The following is a 13,987-nucleotide window of genomic DNA, read 5'->3' as shown; positions in this document are numbered from 1 at the left end:
TGAAGGCTCAAGATACTGTAAGATAAGGAATGGATCACGGTAGAATTAGACAAAAACTCTGCTCTCTTCCACTGTTGGGAACACAGCTGACTATACTTGTCATTCTCCCATGATTAAGAGATTACATCAATAATAAAGAGAGAATAGCTGAGATTTAATCCTCAGGTGTAATCTGCTTTCTAGGAAAATGGTGACATGCCTCATATAGAAGTCACTTGCATTGTCCTAGTGTAAAAAGGGTAAACATTTTGTCCCTTTGTATCATTTATAGATTTTCTCCATCTATTTACTATGGTATTTTAAACATATCTGTTCATGTAGACATGGGTTTAAGTATACTATTAGAAAAGGCAATACCATGTACTTTTATCGTTGAGAAGGTACATAGTTGATGAGCACTTCAATAACACAACAGAAAAAATGTCTCTGCATCTGTTTGTCTGGCTGCAGGTATAGAAATGTGAATATTGACATAGTTAAAAAAAAAAACAAACACACACAACAACAAAAAAAAACAGCCAGACCCCCACACACAGAGCTTTCCTGCAGCAGTACAATCCAGGATAACTCATTACAAGTAAGCCAGGCAAATTAATACCCTCAAATACCTTTTCCATGTGAACAATCCAACCAAAAAATATGTTCACCCACACTGTCTTAATCTATCCTCTGAGTGTTAACATACATTTGTTGCAATCAAATTCTCCACTCCAAGAAGAAAAACGATATTATAAACTATGTTGTACCCACCTGCTAACTCTGAGATCGCTGCTGAGAAATTTGTATGTTGGTTGGAGAACAGACTTGTTTCTGTTGTCCTTCTCTCAATCTAGACTTTGTATCTTGATGAATTGCATTATTTGTTTGCATTATTTGTAGACCATGGCATGCCACATGCACTGACGTCTTTATAACAATGCTGATTTATTTGAAAATAGAAAATTTTCACATGCCCAGATGTATGAGATATAGAATCATAGAATCATGTAACAGGGAAGCTGCCTTCCCCTGTGTGGAAAAAAAAAGCAACCTGGAATCAGGAGCACAATGAACACACCTCAGTTCCTTCTTTTCTCTTAACCAGCTACAATCTCTGCATCGAGCCATTGATGCCTGATATAAGTGATTGCTCTGAACTGGAATTCTCTCATCCAGCTTGAAGAATTCTTCAGTTTTTGATTCCTGCTATGCATGTCACTCCTTTGCACTAAGATGGAGCTGCCTGATTTTCACTAAGGAACCGTACAGAATTTCTTCTGTCCTACCAGGTTGACACTTCAGATTCAAAGATCTGATTCACCATAATAATCAAAATGGAATCATGCATCATTCCTTCTCTTTCTCCGTGTCCATTGCTGCAGGTCAAAAAGTGTTCCTGGGTCTCTCTCCTCTGAAAATTTCAAGTTTTATGCTCAGAGGGAGGAGGAGGATAACAAAACAACAGAAAAAAAAAAACCAAAACAAAAAAACCAAACAAACCAACCCATTATTACTTGAAAAAGTATAACCTGCTCAGTTTCAAAGGATAACCCTGAAAAGCTATTTCACCTCATTTCACTTGTCAGAAGATTTTAAATCAAAGCTTAATTTTGTGCCCAGTATTTCTAATAAAATATTTTCTATCTAGTCTTAGTTACACTCTCTCTGTTAAGTAGCATTAACACTCAAAAGTCTCAAGCTGTGGCCATTGTGAACATGGGGTCTCAGTCCCCCTCTTTCTAAAGCATCCAGAACTGCTTAGGTGAAGGACAGAAGGAAGAGAACAAAAACTCAGAAAAGTAATTTGAAACTTTTTTGGGTGTGTGTGCGTGAGTGGTAGCTTTACATGAAGAATGACTGTTAGCAACTTTCTCTTTCACTTCCCTATTGTTTAGAAAAGCCCTTGCCCTCAAAAAAGCTGTCTGATTTCTATCTTACTCAGTTTATGTTGGGAAAGTCTCAGTCTCTCCCTCCCGAACTTTAAGCACCATATAAACAGTTACAGCTATGGAAGACTAATGAGTTCTACTGATGTCTGGAAGAGAAATGGTGAGAAAAGATCAGGGGAGGACAAGCCAAGAAAATGGGCAGTGGGGGCTGGCGGGAGGAATACCCTTTAAAGATTATTTGAGGAAATGAAGAGGAACAGAAATTCAATATGAATACTAGAACCTCAGCATTAACAATAACAACTTTACATAATAAGCATCTACAGGGCTAAGGCATCCTTTGCCTTCAGATTCTGACTTCAGGCCCCAATCCAAAGTACTTAAGCCCCGAGTAGTATTACTGAACTCAACCTATGTCAATGGGATTGGCTCATATACTTAAATTTAAGCACGTACTTAAGTGCTTTGCTAGATCAGAGCCTTGTTTCTTCTAATATATGGTTACCTTATAAGTGGGAAGTTATCTATCAAGCACAATTACCTTTCAAATGTGTAAGGGATATCCATTACTAAACATGTAGCAGGTTTTATGATACTGGATGAAGCAGCTAGCTGCAGTACATCAGACTGCACAGTTTTTCAATGTAGACATACAATCTGAGTTGAACACCAGCTATTCAGGCTTAAGTATCCAAGAGCTGCCAGTCTGCCACATACTTGTTCAAAATTATTTCCTTAACACTTCAAGTGGTTGTTACACTAATAGTTTAGCACCTTCATAGAACATTATCGTACACATCCAGCACTATAGTCCAGAGAACTTTTACTTACCTGTAACCCATGATCCTCTTAAAGCTGAACATGCTTCATATTTCAAATTTTCTTTCTAGAGAACAGAAATCTTATTGATTGCTTTTCCTATGTCTATCTCAATTTCCTCTTTCATCTTAGATGGTTTCAGAGAAGATCAAAAAATAGCTCAAGTTACCTTGTTGTAAATATAGACAAACCCTGAGCCCCACCAAAGTGCTGTAATATTATCTGTTTCCTCCAATAATGCAGCAAATGCAGACCTAGTAATTGAGGAGAAAGTATTCTTGCAGAGGACCCCAGTGTTCCAGCAGTGGCAAGCTTCTTGCTGCCTTCCTTCGGAAGAAGGCAAGAAAGCATTCTAGTCAATCTCCATAAAAAGAGTTGGCATGTCTTGTGAGCAGCCCACCTGGAGCCTCCTCAGATTTCAAGTCTGCAAGAAGAGAATTATAGAATCTGCTCCAGAAATTTCTGAAGGTCAGAAAAAACAGAAAACCCCTGACTAAAATGGGCAGAAGGGCAGAAAAACACTGCAGAACAAACTCAGTATCAGAATCAAACACTTATTAGCTTACTGTAAATTGATAAGAAGGGATTTTAGACTCATCTGATTTATAATACTAGAGGGTCAGCTCCTTGCAGGTAAGATACTGGCTTCTCTGCACTGGTCCTTAGATGGTGACATTTTGTTCACATCAACACAGATCCCAGGGGAATATTTCTTTGGTGAAAGGAGGCTAAGAATTCTACAGCAGCTACCCTGAGTCTGATTCTGCTTTATCAAAGTCAACATATACAGCTAAAGCATACAGAAAACATGTATCGGCTATTGCGATTGCGTACCAAGCTCCTTACAACCAGATATACACCTTTTGACATGAAACCATGGTTTTCAGTCCTGTTTTTAAGGCAAGAGGATTTATAACAACTTATATTCAGAGATTAAACCCCACATTTGTGAAGTGCTGAAATTATTTGTACATGTGTTACCCAAATTAAATCAATGCAAAAAAATAATCTGATTGGTGTGTGTACACATATACACCCTTCCTTTAGGTATATACATTTGTTTATGAATAGACCATTTTTTAAAAATCAAACTTGGAAATATTCTTAAAAGTTTTAAAAGATGCCATAGTTATGTGATAAATAATGGCTAAATTATGAGTTCTTTAAGTGCTGGAATGGCACTAATAAATAGATCAAAGACTTCCCAATGCTAATATCCATGAGTAATAAAACCCAGTATTTCCTATCTTGTAATGCATGTCATGGTTCTGATCCACAAGGCTTCGCATTTTTTTGCCTGCACACAGGCACGCACAGGCTCACAGAGCAGATGTGAAGTCACAAGTCCCCGATGTAATCCATGTCCAGTTCAGCATCTCCAAGGGTATGCTGAAGACAGCGCTGTGACTAACACGGCCAAGAAATTCCTGAGAGAATAAGAATGATTGTTAACAGTTCTGAGAAACCCTTCCTCTGGGTTATTATCCCATAGAGAGAAATAGTGGGTTTTAGCAATCTTAACCAAACAAACAGCTCTGAGAAACTAGACATATTCCCTCTGAGATTACAGCGAATGAAAACCAAAAAGCCATCTTATGTTAAAAGCTGTTTGAAGCATGCATAATACTGTCAGTGAAGTACTTGGACTTCTTCCTGCTTTGTGCACCAGGTCAGAGTTTCCATACTCCCAGAGGAAACCAAGCATTGGCTGAAAAAAGAGAAAGTCCCATCTACCCTACTGTTATCTTTTCACAGCTGGCTTGACTGAACCGGGGTGAGGCATGGGCACATGTAGTGACTATTACAGCCACCAGAAACCAATGCAGTAGCAACTCAGATGGGCACCTGTTCTGATGATTTACATCTGGGACACCCTGCTCACACATACCAAAGTAGCTGAAAGGGAAGTTGCTTGAAAACTGTATTTTCTTGTAGCTTTCTCCAACTCCTTGAGCTAGCTGGGAAATGAAAGATGTGATCCAGTCCCAGGGCGCTGAAAGCCAGAAATAAAGTAAAAAACCCTACCCCACTAATGGCTTAAGATCATTTTAAGATTTCAGAAGTGTCAGCCTCTTTTTTTGCTAACACCACCTCCCTACATTGCCTGAAGCAATTTTTCCCATCCTAACACAGGTTAAACACACAAAGTAACTCTTATATACATGAAGTAGCAAGCAGTAACTATTTCCTCAATGGCCTCTCATGCATTTTAAGCTGTATCCAAGCAAATCAAGTTAGCAGGGTAGAAGGGGAAAAGACATATAGTTTTGTGAGTAAGAAGCAAGGCTACAACTCAACTGTTGGTACTCCCACAGATTTCCCAGCTCAGTCTTCTGTGCTCCTTTTGTCTCTGAAAAAAATAACACCACTAAAAATATTTCTAATATCTAACCGTAACATTTTCTGTATTATGTTTCTTCGTGTGCTGAGACAGTGATTAGCCCAATTAAGCACTGACTGCAGGCTGAAGTTCATTACTGGTGCATTACTGTGGCTCTCTATTTGCTGGTACATAGCATCAGAGCATCCCTCAACAGAATGTTTGATAGCATCACTCATCTATCTGCATTGTCATACAGTCCAGACGGCTGCGGTATGTAGGCAACTGGGAACCAGAGCAGCAGCAGGAGTACATCCTGCTGCAATTTTCCCTCTGGTGCTAAACTTGATGCATTTGGATTAGTCTGTTGGTTAGGAAGTCTACAGCTCTGGGTAGATGCACCCAAAGACCTAGCAAATGAAGTAAACCAGAGCAGCTGCACTCAGTAGCTTGCCGGTTATCAAATGGCCAGGTTTGCCCATAAAAACTCAGTAAACGATCATGCAGCTCAGCTGAGTGACAATTCCCTACTGTGCAGAGTGAAATTTCTTATGAGTTCCACAAGGGTTGCATTATGTTGCAAACAGGTCTGTTATTAAAGATCAACTCAGGAATCTGTGTACTTTAGCAGGTTAACTATTACTATGATGTACAAATGCAGAGAAAAAAGGAAAAAACAACTTCTTCCATTTGGCAAATGCAATTTTATTTCTGGATTAGTTGTAAGAGTTAAAATTGTAAACATTCTAACATGTGTACCCTTGCCAGACACATTAATTGGAATACTGGAACAAGACTGCAAATGAAGGAAGTCAATGTAATTAATCATCTCCACATAAGCACAGAGTTCTCAGGAATGTAATTTTACTTTCCTGTGTTACAGAAAGGAGAGTTTCCAAACCTTGAAAAGGCAAGACTTCAGTGGGAATTTGATATGCCAAAGAACTGTAAAGTAGATCTCATTAGTCCAGGTAAGAAAAATCTAAATACAATATGAAGAACAGAATACAAACTGGTAGATACAAGGAAGGAAGGAAGACAATGACATTTTTAAGGAGCTATCTTGATAATATAAAGAAATTACTAAGTCTACAACTGTAATCATACATATTTAAAGTCAGGTTAGTATAGATTTTATAATCTCGAGGAATTTATCTAAACAGAAGACACATAGTCACCATGAGCAAAATGTTACACTTAGTGACTTCCTACAGTTTAGTCATGTATGTAGCCTCACTGAGAATGAAGTACAGAACTGCAGACTGAATCACACCCAAATTTTCCACCCATATGAGGGAGTAACTTTTGCCACCAATACAAATATTGGTAGTATAGCTGTGACTACACATAATGATTTTATCTGGACTACTTGCTAGATGTTTAGTTTGCTGGTAGAGAAGATTCTTTATACTGTGTAAACGTCACCAAAATTATTCCTTATAATGCTTGCTCTCCTGGTATTACTGGTTCTTTCACTGACAGGGTTTTTATCGTCAAAAAACCCCTCACAACTGAGCATCAGAAATGGACATTAAGAAAGCTACAAGAACGTAAGTGAGAACAGAAGTTACCTATATACATTCCCATTTCCCCATGGAAAATCACTATGTACGGAGTAAAAATATAATCCTTTTCGCACCCAAACTGGCCTGTGAACGTGTAGTCACAAGTGTTGCATGTCGGAACAGACGTCTGTGTTCTGTCTTCATTTGCCATTTTGGTGGCTATTTCCAGGAAAACTGGAAGACAATTCTCAAAATTTAGCCCCCCAAACCAGCAAAAAATAGACTTGAGTTCTCACAGACCAAACTATGCTCACTGGCAGTCCTTCTTGATGATCTTGCAAAAATTTCTTGCTGTATGTCTATGGAATGATTTTAAATTACTCAAATTACCTGAAGAATCTGAAGTCTCAATTTACAGGTCTGATTTTTCAAATTTCTGTCAAATAAAGATGCATTTCATCTAGTTATTGATTTCCTACTAATGTTCAGAGCAGCAGGTTTCTGCAGGGGAAAGACTTCATTTCTCCAGCGTAGCCTTCTTCAAAAAAATGTCCTGCAGAAAAAAAGGGAGAGAGATAGTGAAACAGATGCTGTTAGCTGTAGTGCAATTTTTACTCTTTTTGGTAAGCACAGTTTCATATAACTAGATCTCAGTTGACTCATTTTGATTTGTATTGTAAGTAATAATTGAGAAGACCACAAATACCCACATGCAACAAGAAATCTTACTTTGATTCTTCTAGAGATCTATGACACTACTTACAGTAATTACAGCATAGAGAAACCATACACAGTAAACTGAGTTTGTGACACAAGGATAATTTAGGGACAAACCCATTGTACAGTGGCAAATTAAGACAGGCAAACTTCAGTGAAAACCAAACTGTCATGAATAGTTGTTTACAGGCACATTGTCATCTAATACAAATGGAAACTTGTTCTTTGGACAAGCCTTAACAAGGAAGTAATCTGTAGTTACTTATATACTTATGAATCCACCAAGCCACAGCAGTGGTCCACAGATAAGGAAAAACATTAGATTAATCCTACTTGTTTAGGCAGGGCCTAACAAATTTTATATCCTGGCAGATGATAAACCAATTCTGCAGAGGACCTCTAAGGGACATAATGAAATAGACAAAATACTTATATTTTAATAGGACAGGCATGGCAAAAGCCCAAAGAACACTCCAGCATGCCAGGAACAAAAGCAAATTTGGCATGCAATGCACAGGCAGGCACATGCTGAAAAAGTAATGCAGCCTCACGATGGGCAGTCATATTAACCCAGGTCTGGCTATTCACCATGAGGGAACACTGCAGTGGCTACAGCTGCAGGAGATACCCTTGTCTGTACACAGGTGCACTGCCTTCAAAAACCTTTCTGTGTGTGTTGGGACTGACTGTTGATGAGGGAATAGTAGGGCTAAATACACAGGATATGAAAACAGAAATAACAGTGACAGTTATTTCCTTGCTTGTTAGTTTATGCACAGGTATTAAACAATTTTACAACAATCTTCAGTCAGTATTAGCCAGTAAAACTACACTGATTTACAGCAACTAATACTCTAGTATTCGACATAGAACAAAAGTCCAGGTTAACAGTGACTATAGATTTTTTTCTCTGCCATTTTACTTGGTAGTAAGGATATCTTCAAATCTTTTCCTTCAGTCAAACTAGAAAACATTGGTTTCACTTTTGAAACTATTTGTCCAAATTAAAACAAGTTGTATGGACTTGATACCTCTATCACATTTTAAGTCGTGGATTCTTGTTTGACACCTAGGCTGATTATCCTTTTTTTTTTTAAAAAAAAAAAAGGGCTCTATGACTGTCACAAATTGTCAAAACCCTCAAATCACCTAACTCTTAAAAATTTTACACTTAGATTGGCTTAGACAAAGATAGCAACTGCAATCTAATTTTAAAAACCCACAAAACAGAATTAAATGTCTGGTTGTGATGAAGAATGCTTATGGGCATTTCTTCCCCCAAATTATGATCCATGGGACCAGAGTAAATGATCCAGACTGAAGTAAGTAATTTAAAAAAAAAAAGCCAACAGAAAAAAACTCCAACCCTCCCAAAAATCCCCCAAACATCCCAACCAAACAAAAAAAAAACCCCAAACCCCATACAAACCCAAACACCCACCAAACAAAAAACTCCCCAAACCAAACAAAAAATTGTTAAACTTTAAACCAAAAGTATGAGTGTGTAGTCACATACACCCAATTCTGAGAATCACCATTCTGAAAAGTCTGGGAACCACTGCTGTAATGCATCATAGCTACTTATAACTATCAAATTAGCAACCACCTGATGCAGAAGGTTATGCAGTGCACAAGAAGTAAATACTTGAAATACATCTGATTAAAAAAAAGCAAAGTCTATAGACTATTGTTACTAGCCTTTTAATCCCCAGAGAAAGCAAGCTTATGCACTTACATGTCATCATCATATTCCTTCAGAGGTGATGCTGCAATGACTAAGTCAATCCAGTCCTGAAAAAGAAATGCACAAGCAAACATGTGCTGCTAAATACTGGTTTTAGAGATGGTTAGTGGAGCACCATGGAATATCAAGTAGAATCAGGAAGGCAATCTATTCCTGGGAAACCACAGGAAGCAGCAGAAAGATCTCTATGACTTCTATAGGAAGACCATTTCAATATTGAACTGTTTGATTTGTACCCTGAAATTAAAGAAAAATCTAATCTTCTTGCAACAAGCTTTTAAAAATAATTATTCTAAGAATCATCCTTTATTTGGTCATGTTTGCAATCAATACAGTTCTTGATGAGAAAACACTCTCTGGAGCTGAAGTGCAGTGTTACTTGTACATTAACAAATCAAAGATAAGATAAGCTATTATCACAAAATTCCAATCAGCTTGCAAGTCATTTTCAATATCAGAGAGAGATTCTACAGATAAATGTACTATAAACACTCAGAATGTAATGTGTTTAAATACCAGTCCTGACATGTGGCTAAATGCCATGAACTTTCACAGTAAAATACATGCATGATTTTCAGAGATGCTATATATCAACATCTGCTGCAGATTTCAGCTCACTTTGGTAGTACAAGGCATACCTGTTATTTTTGATGCTTGCAACCTTATTTGTGTTGATGTGACAATGTCATGAAAGAAAAGTATAACTCGTATGAGCATTGGAGGTAGAATGAAAAAGTATTCCAAGGTTACTTACCCCACCCATGTTCCAAGCTTTTGCTAGAGTTGCCTGTGCTTCTGCCAGCTTGCTGTCAATCAATATCTTGCCATTTACAGCTAGTATTTCATCCCCTTTCACTATGCCTCCTGGTGAAAAGATCAATATGGTATACATACAAGAAAGCGAAAAAAATTCTGAGAGTCTTGTCTGTACCATATTTAAGCAGTACTGAGTATAATGAAAGGTGTCTTCACTAGATGTGAAGGCTTACACTAAAAATTGACATAGACAGGAAACTTTGCTACAGGCAAAAGCAAAAGGAATTTTTAGGTATGGAAAAGCAACACCAATCTCTTATTGATCGTGACTAGTAAGAAACTAGTTCAATAAGATTTTTCTGTGGTAGCAGTTTAGATGTCTGGGTAATCTGTCTGTTCAGCTTGTAAGATGTGGTTGACTGTAGGCTGTTACTACTACAGAAATGGCAGCATTACTTAAATACCTGAGGGTATAGGTGGCATTTGTCAAGGGTTTGCAGGACTGCTATTCCTCTGCAAAAGCATGTGGAGTGTTCAGTCCTTAGAATTGATTTTGACTTTCTAATCTGGAATGAAGCACAATCAGCTAACTGGGACTGGATTCAAAGAAGGGGAAAACACAGATGGTAAGGGGACAGCCTTTGCTATTGAAGAGCCTCACAACAGTGAAGAGTTAGAGAAACACAGTACTTGAAAGATCAAGTGGCTGAGATGTTTCCACAGCAAGAGTGACTTCAATCAGGTCCTTGTTGGGACAAGGTCAGCAAAGACAACGTAAGGAGATATTGTCTTGCCTGTCTACCTGGTCATCACAAGGAAAGGATGAGAGAAGACCACCAGGCAAAGCCTGGATGTGTTAGTATGCATGTTTTGTGCCTTCCAGGGAGCTAAGCTGTTAGCCAGAAGGCTCTGGCTTTTAGTGGGATTTTGGGAGTAAAGCCAGGTGTTTTAGAAGACAAATTACTATTGACAGTAGCATTAAGAACAAAACCAAGCAGTGTAGTGTAGCCATGGTCTAGTAATTGCTTTGCACATGGAAGTACTACAAATGTCATTGCTTGAAAGCTGTGAAATAATGGAGACCATACTCTACTTCCCTTAATTAACAGAATACCCCAGAGAATCAGGTGTTGCCTTGCTTGGTTTTTTGCTTGTGGTGTTTGGCTTTTGTTTTGGTGGTGTTTTTTGTTTAATATCAGACTGAAAAAGGGGAGTCTTTATTAAGAAAACAGCTCTACGTTTTCAGGCTACATTATTGAAAAGTCTGTTATGATAAAAATACAGGAGCAGTGACCATTTGTTCTTAAATGCTATTTATAAATGTTACATAATCATTAATTTAAGCAGAACCCTTCAAACCATGAGCCTCTCTCTCTGAGCTGCTCTTCGAGCAGAGACAAAACATGGCTGGCCTTGGACAATCTAAATGTGCCTCTCTACACTAGGCATAGCTATGAAGTCAGTCAACAACTCTCAGTCAGCGTAAGGAACCACTTTGCAGCAGCTTTCAAATTCCACTTTGCTACTCACCGTGTTTGTCTGCAGCACCACCCTCATAGATGGCAGACACAACTATCTTTCCAACTGGAGAATCAATTCCTCCCTCGACTGCAAGGTCTAATGATCCTTCCTGTTAAAAAGTTTTAGTTCAGAAAAGGCTGTTAATTTTTGCCTTCAGCAGGAGCTTAATCTTTCCTCCTTCCCAGTAAATGGGACTACACATGAAATGCATATATGAACACTTTAAATATCAATCAAGTAATATTGTATTTACCTTTTTAATTCGTAATAGCCGTACATCTTTCCCCATAATCTGCTCTGGGGTAAACTATGAAAAGATATAATGATTAGTCACTTCCACCTTGGATACACAAAACAATTAGGCTGATCTATGCAATTTATGGGAGAAAAGGGACCTTTCCTTCCTCCCAAATAGTGTTAGAGGAAGATCAGAACACCAGATCACCTTTTCCTGTAAGAAACCTCCCCTTCAACATGACTAGAAAAGACAAATATGCAAGCCCCAGCAAAACAAGAAGCAACAATCCTACCCGCTCCCAGCCCTCAAAATCAAGGATGCGGATTTTTCCTGTGTATTTCATATTAAAGAGTGAGACATATTTGAATATCCTTACCATTGAATATGGATCAAAATCTTCCAAATATTTCTGGAAGCCCTGAGAATAAAACAATACTTAATTGTAAAAACATCAGGCTCATGCACACACTTAACACGCAAACTCCGTTTTATTTATTAGTGAGAAAGCATATAATTCTGTAAGCTATGAAAGAAGACAGTAAATAGATAAAAGCACATAAAGGTAGCAAATAGTCTCTCCTGACAGTCAGACGACATTTCAAAACCTTATGACAGATCAACAGTTTGAGCTAGTCATACTATGGAGTACCCTGTCAGCTCTGGGGTTCCTCTCTACACCTGACAGAACAGAAACAAATCTTGAAAGCATCATGGGCAGGTATGTTCTGCCACACTCTTCTGAGCAGCCTTTCTTGGGAGTATCACCTTGTTGAGCACTAACACAGGCAGAAGTGACAGGCTCCAATTCGCCTGTCAGCAACACCACTCCACAGTGTCTTGGTTTTAGGACCCTCTTCCAGCTCCCTTCACTCCTCCTTTCAATGGAGTTTCAGGGAGCTGGCTCCGTACCACAAGTGAACACAGGACAAAAAAAAAATTTTGTTTTCATATGCTTCTGTGGAGGATTTAAAAGTTTTGGCAGGGTGTGTCTAAAATGGGGAAGATAATATTGCAGTTAGGTAGAGCAAGTTTTAAGCTTTGAGAGGACCTACAGCTTCCTAAACTTTCAAAACCTAACGTGTTACCCTTGTCAGATGAACGCTGCAGAGAAAAAACAGGAGTTACCTTTTCTGCAACGATGAGAGTTCCTGAGTCAGCAATCAGGATTCAATGGTATTTGGGTGGTGGTTTCTTGAGGAAGATTAGGAGTTACTAGATTAGACTGTACGGGTGAATCTGGAGATTTATAAAAACTCTGCACTTATCCTCCATGTTAAAGTAAGGACTTCAAGACTTTATAGAAATCTTTACTTGAGGCACCTAAATGCTGTACCACTCTTGGGGCTTCAAGCTGCAATAGCCTAGGGATATGGGAACAACACAGCATCACACAATCCTTTGATACAGCAGGCAAGCTAATATCTGACACAGGCCAGTGATTCAGTGCGTGATCAGGCTTGATATACTCATTATTGCCCTCTTTTCTACTGGAACCATCTGATGACAAATTCTATTCCACTCTTAGACTCAGCCAAATCTTTTTCCACTTGTAAATTAAATGCACAGCTTAAGGTTCCTCTGGTATCTTTAACAGCTGGCTGTTAAATGACAAAGTTGCAGCAGAAAACACTAATGCTTCCTCATGTTATCAACTTCTTCATCTCTCTCAGTTGCTCTATAATTTTGACATGACTATGAATGATCTTTTGGGTTCAGATCTCATCCTTACCACCACTGTCTCTGACAAAGTCAGCGAGCACTACTACACACAGGTCTGCATTAGCAGACCCTCAGACATACAACAGTGCTGCCCATTTGTCTAACCACGCTTATACTGACCATGCAACAGTGGTGCTGGTGACTCTTTTATAGACTGGCAGTCATTACACACATGCATACCAAATCATAGAGTGTGAACCCTGGCTTTCCTGCAGGCTGCCTCTCTCTTCACCTTTTCCTTGAGATCAGAAGACCAACTTAAGCAAATCTCGTCCTTGTTCTGTGTTTCTTCTGAAACGGAAGCAGCATTTGCAAGGGCTGAATCATGACTTTGTCTACGCAGGCTCCAGAGAGCTAAATCTTCAGGGCACAACTGCAGAACTTCTGCTTACTGCCACAAGTGGGTTGTTTGGTTTGGTTTCTTTCCCCATAGGGAAGTAGGTATTAAAATGGATGATGGGACAGAGTGTAACCTCAGCACGTTTGCTGATAATACCAAGCTGGGAGGAGTGGCCAATACACCAGAAGGCTGTGCTGCCATCCAGCGAGACCTGGACAGGCTGGAGAGCTGGGCCGAGAGGAACCTCATGAAATTCAACAAGAGCAAGTGCAAGGTCCTCTACCTGGGGAGGAACAACCCCATGCACCAGTACAGGCTGGGGGCTGACCTACTGGAAAGCGGCTCCGTTGAGAAGGACCTGGGAGTGCTGGTGGACAACAAGCTGACCATAAGCCAGCAGTGTGCCCTTGTGGCCAAGAAGGCCAACAATATCCTGGGAT

At 39.1% G+C, this 13,987-nt stretch overlaps 1 protein-coding gene across 4 annotated transcripts in view; it reads right to left on the bottom strand.

Moving 5' to 3' along the window:
* Window positions 1-5,693: 5,693 nt before the first annotated feature.
* USH1C (USH1 protein network component harmonin) overlaps window positions 5,694-13,987 on the bottom strand; it is a 51,655-nt gene continuing 43,361 nt past the window's right edge. For 3 of the 4 annotated variants that reach the window (XM_075094664.1, XM_075094665.1, XM_075094667.1), the window contains 6 exons: window positions 11,865-11,906; window positions 11,504-11,557; window positions 11,260-11,359; window positions 9,728-9,837; window positions 8,965-9,020; window positions 5,694-7,065 (listed from right to left, as the gene is read on the bottom strand). In XM_075094664.1, coding sequence (XP_074950765.1) covers window positions 7,053-7,065; window positions 8,965-9,020; window positions 9,728-9,837; window positions 11,260-11,359; window positions 11,504-11,557; window positions 11,865-11,906 — 375 coding nt within the window. In that variant the 3' untranslated portion in view covers window positions 5,694-7,052. Of the gene's footprint in view, window positions 7,066-7,818; window positions 7,939-8,964; window positions 9,021-9,727; window positions 9,838-11,259; window positions 11,360-11,503; window positions 11,558-11,864; window positions 11,907-13,987 lie in introns of those variants that run through there. The other variant, XM_075094666.1, reaches the window with a different exon arrangement.

The sequence above is a fragment of the Phalacrocorax aristotelis genome, chromosome 5 (assembly GCF_949628215.1).
Source record: "Phalacrocorax aristotelis chromosome 5, bGulAri2.1, whole genome shotgun sequence".
NCBI lineage: Eukaryota > Metazoa > Chordata > Aves > Suliformes > Phalacrocoracidae > Phalacrocorax > Phalacrocorax aristotelis.
This window is presented reverse-complemented; position numbering and strand designations above follow the sequence as displayed.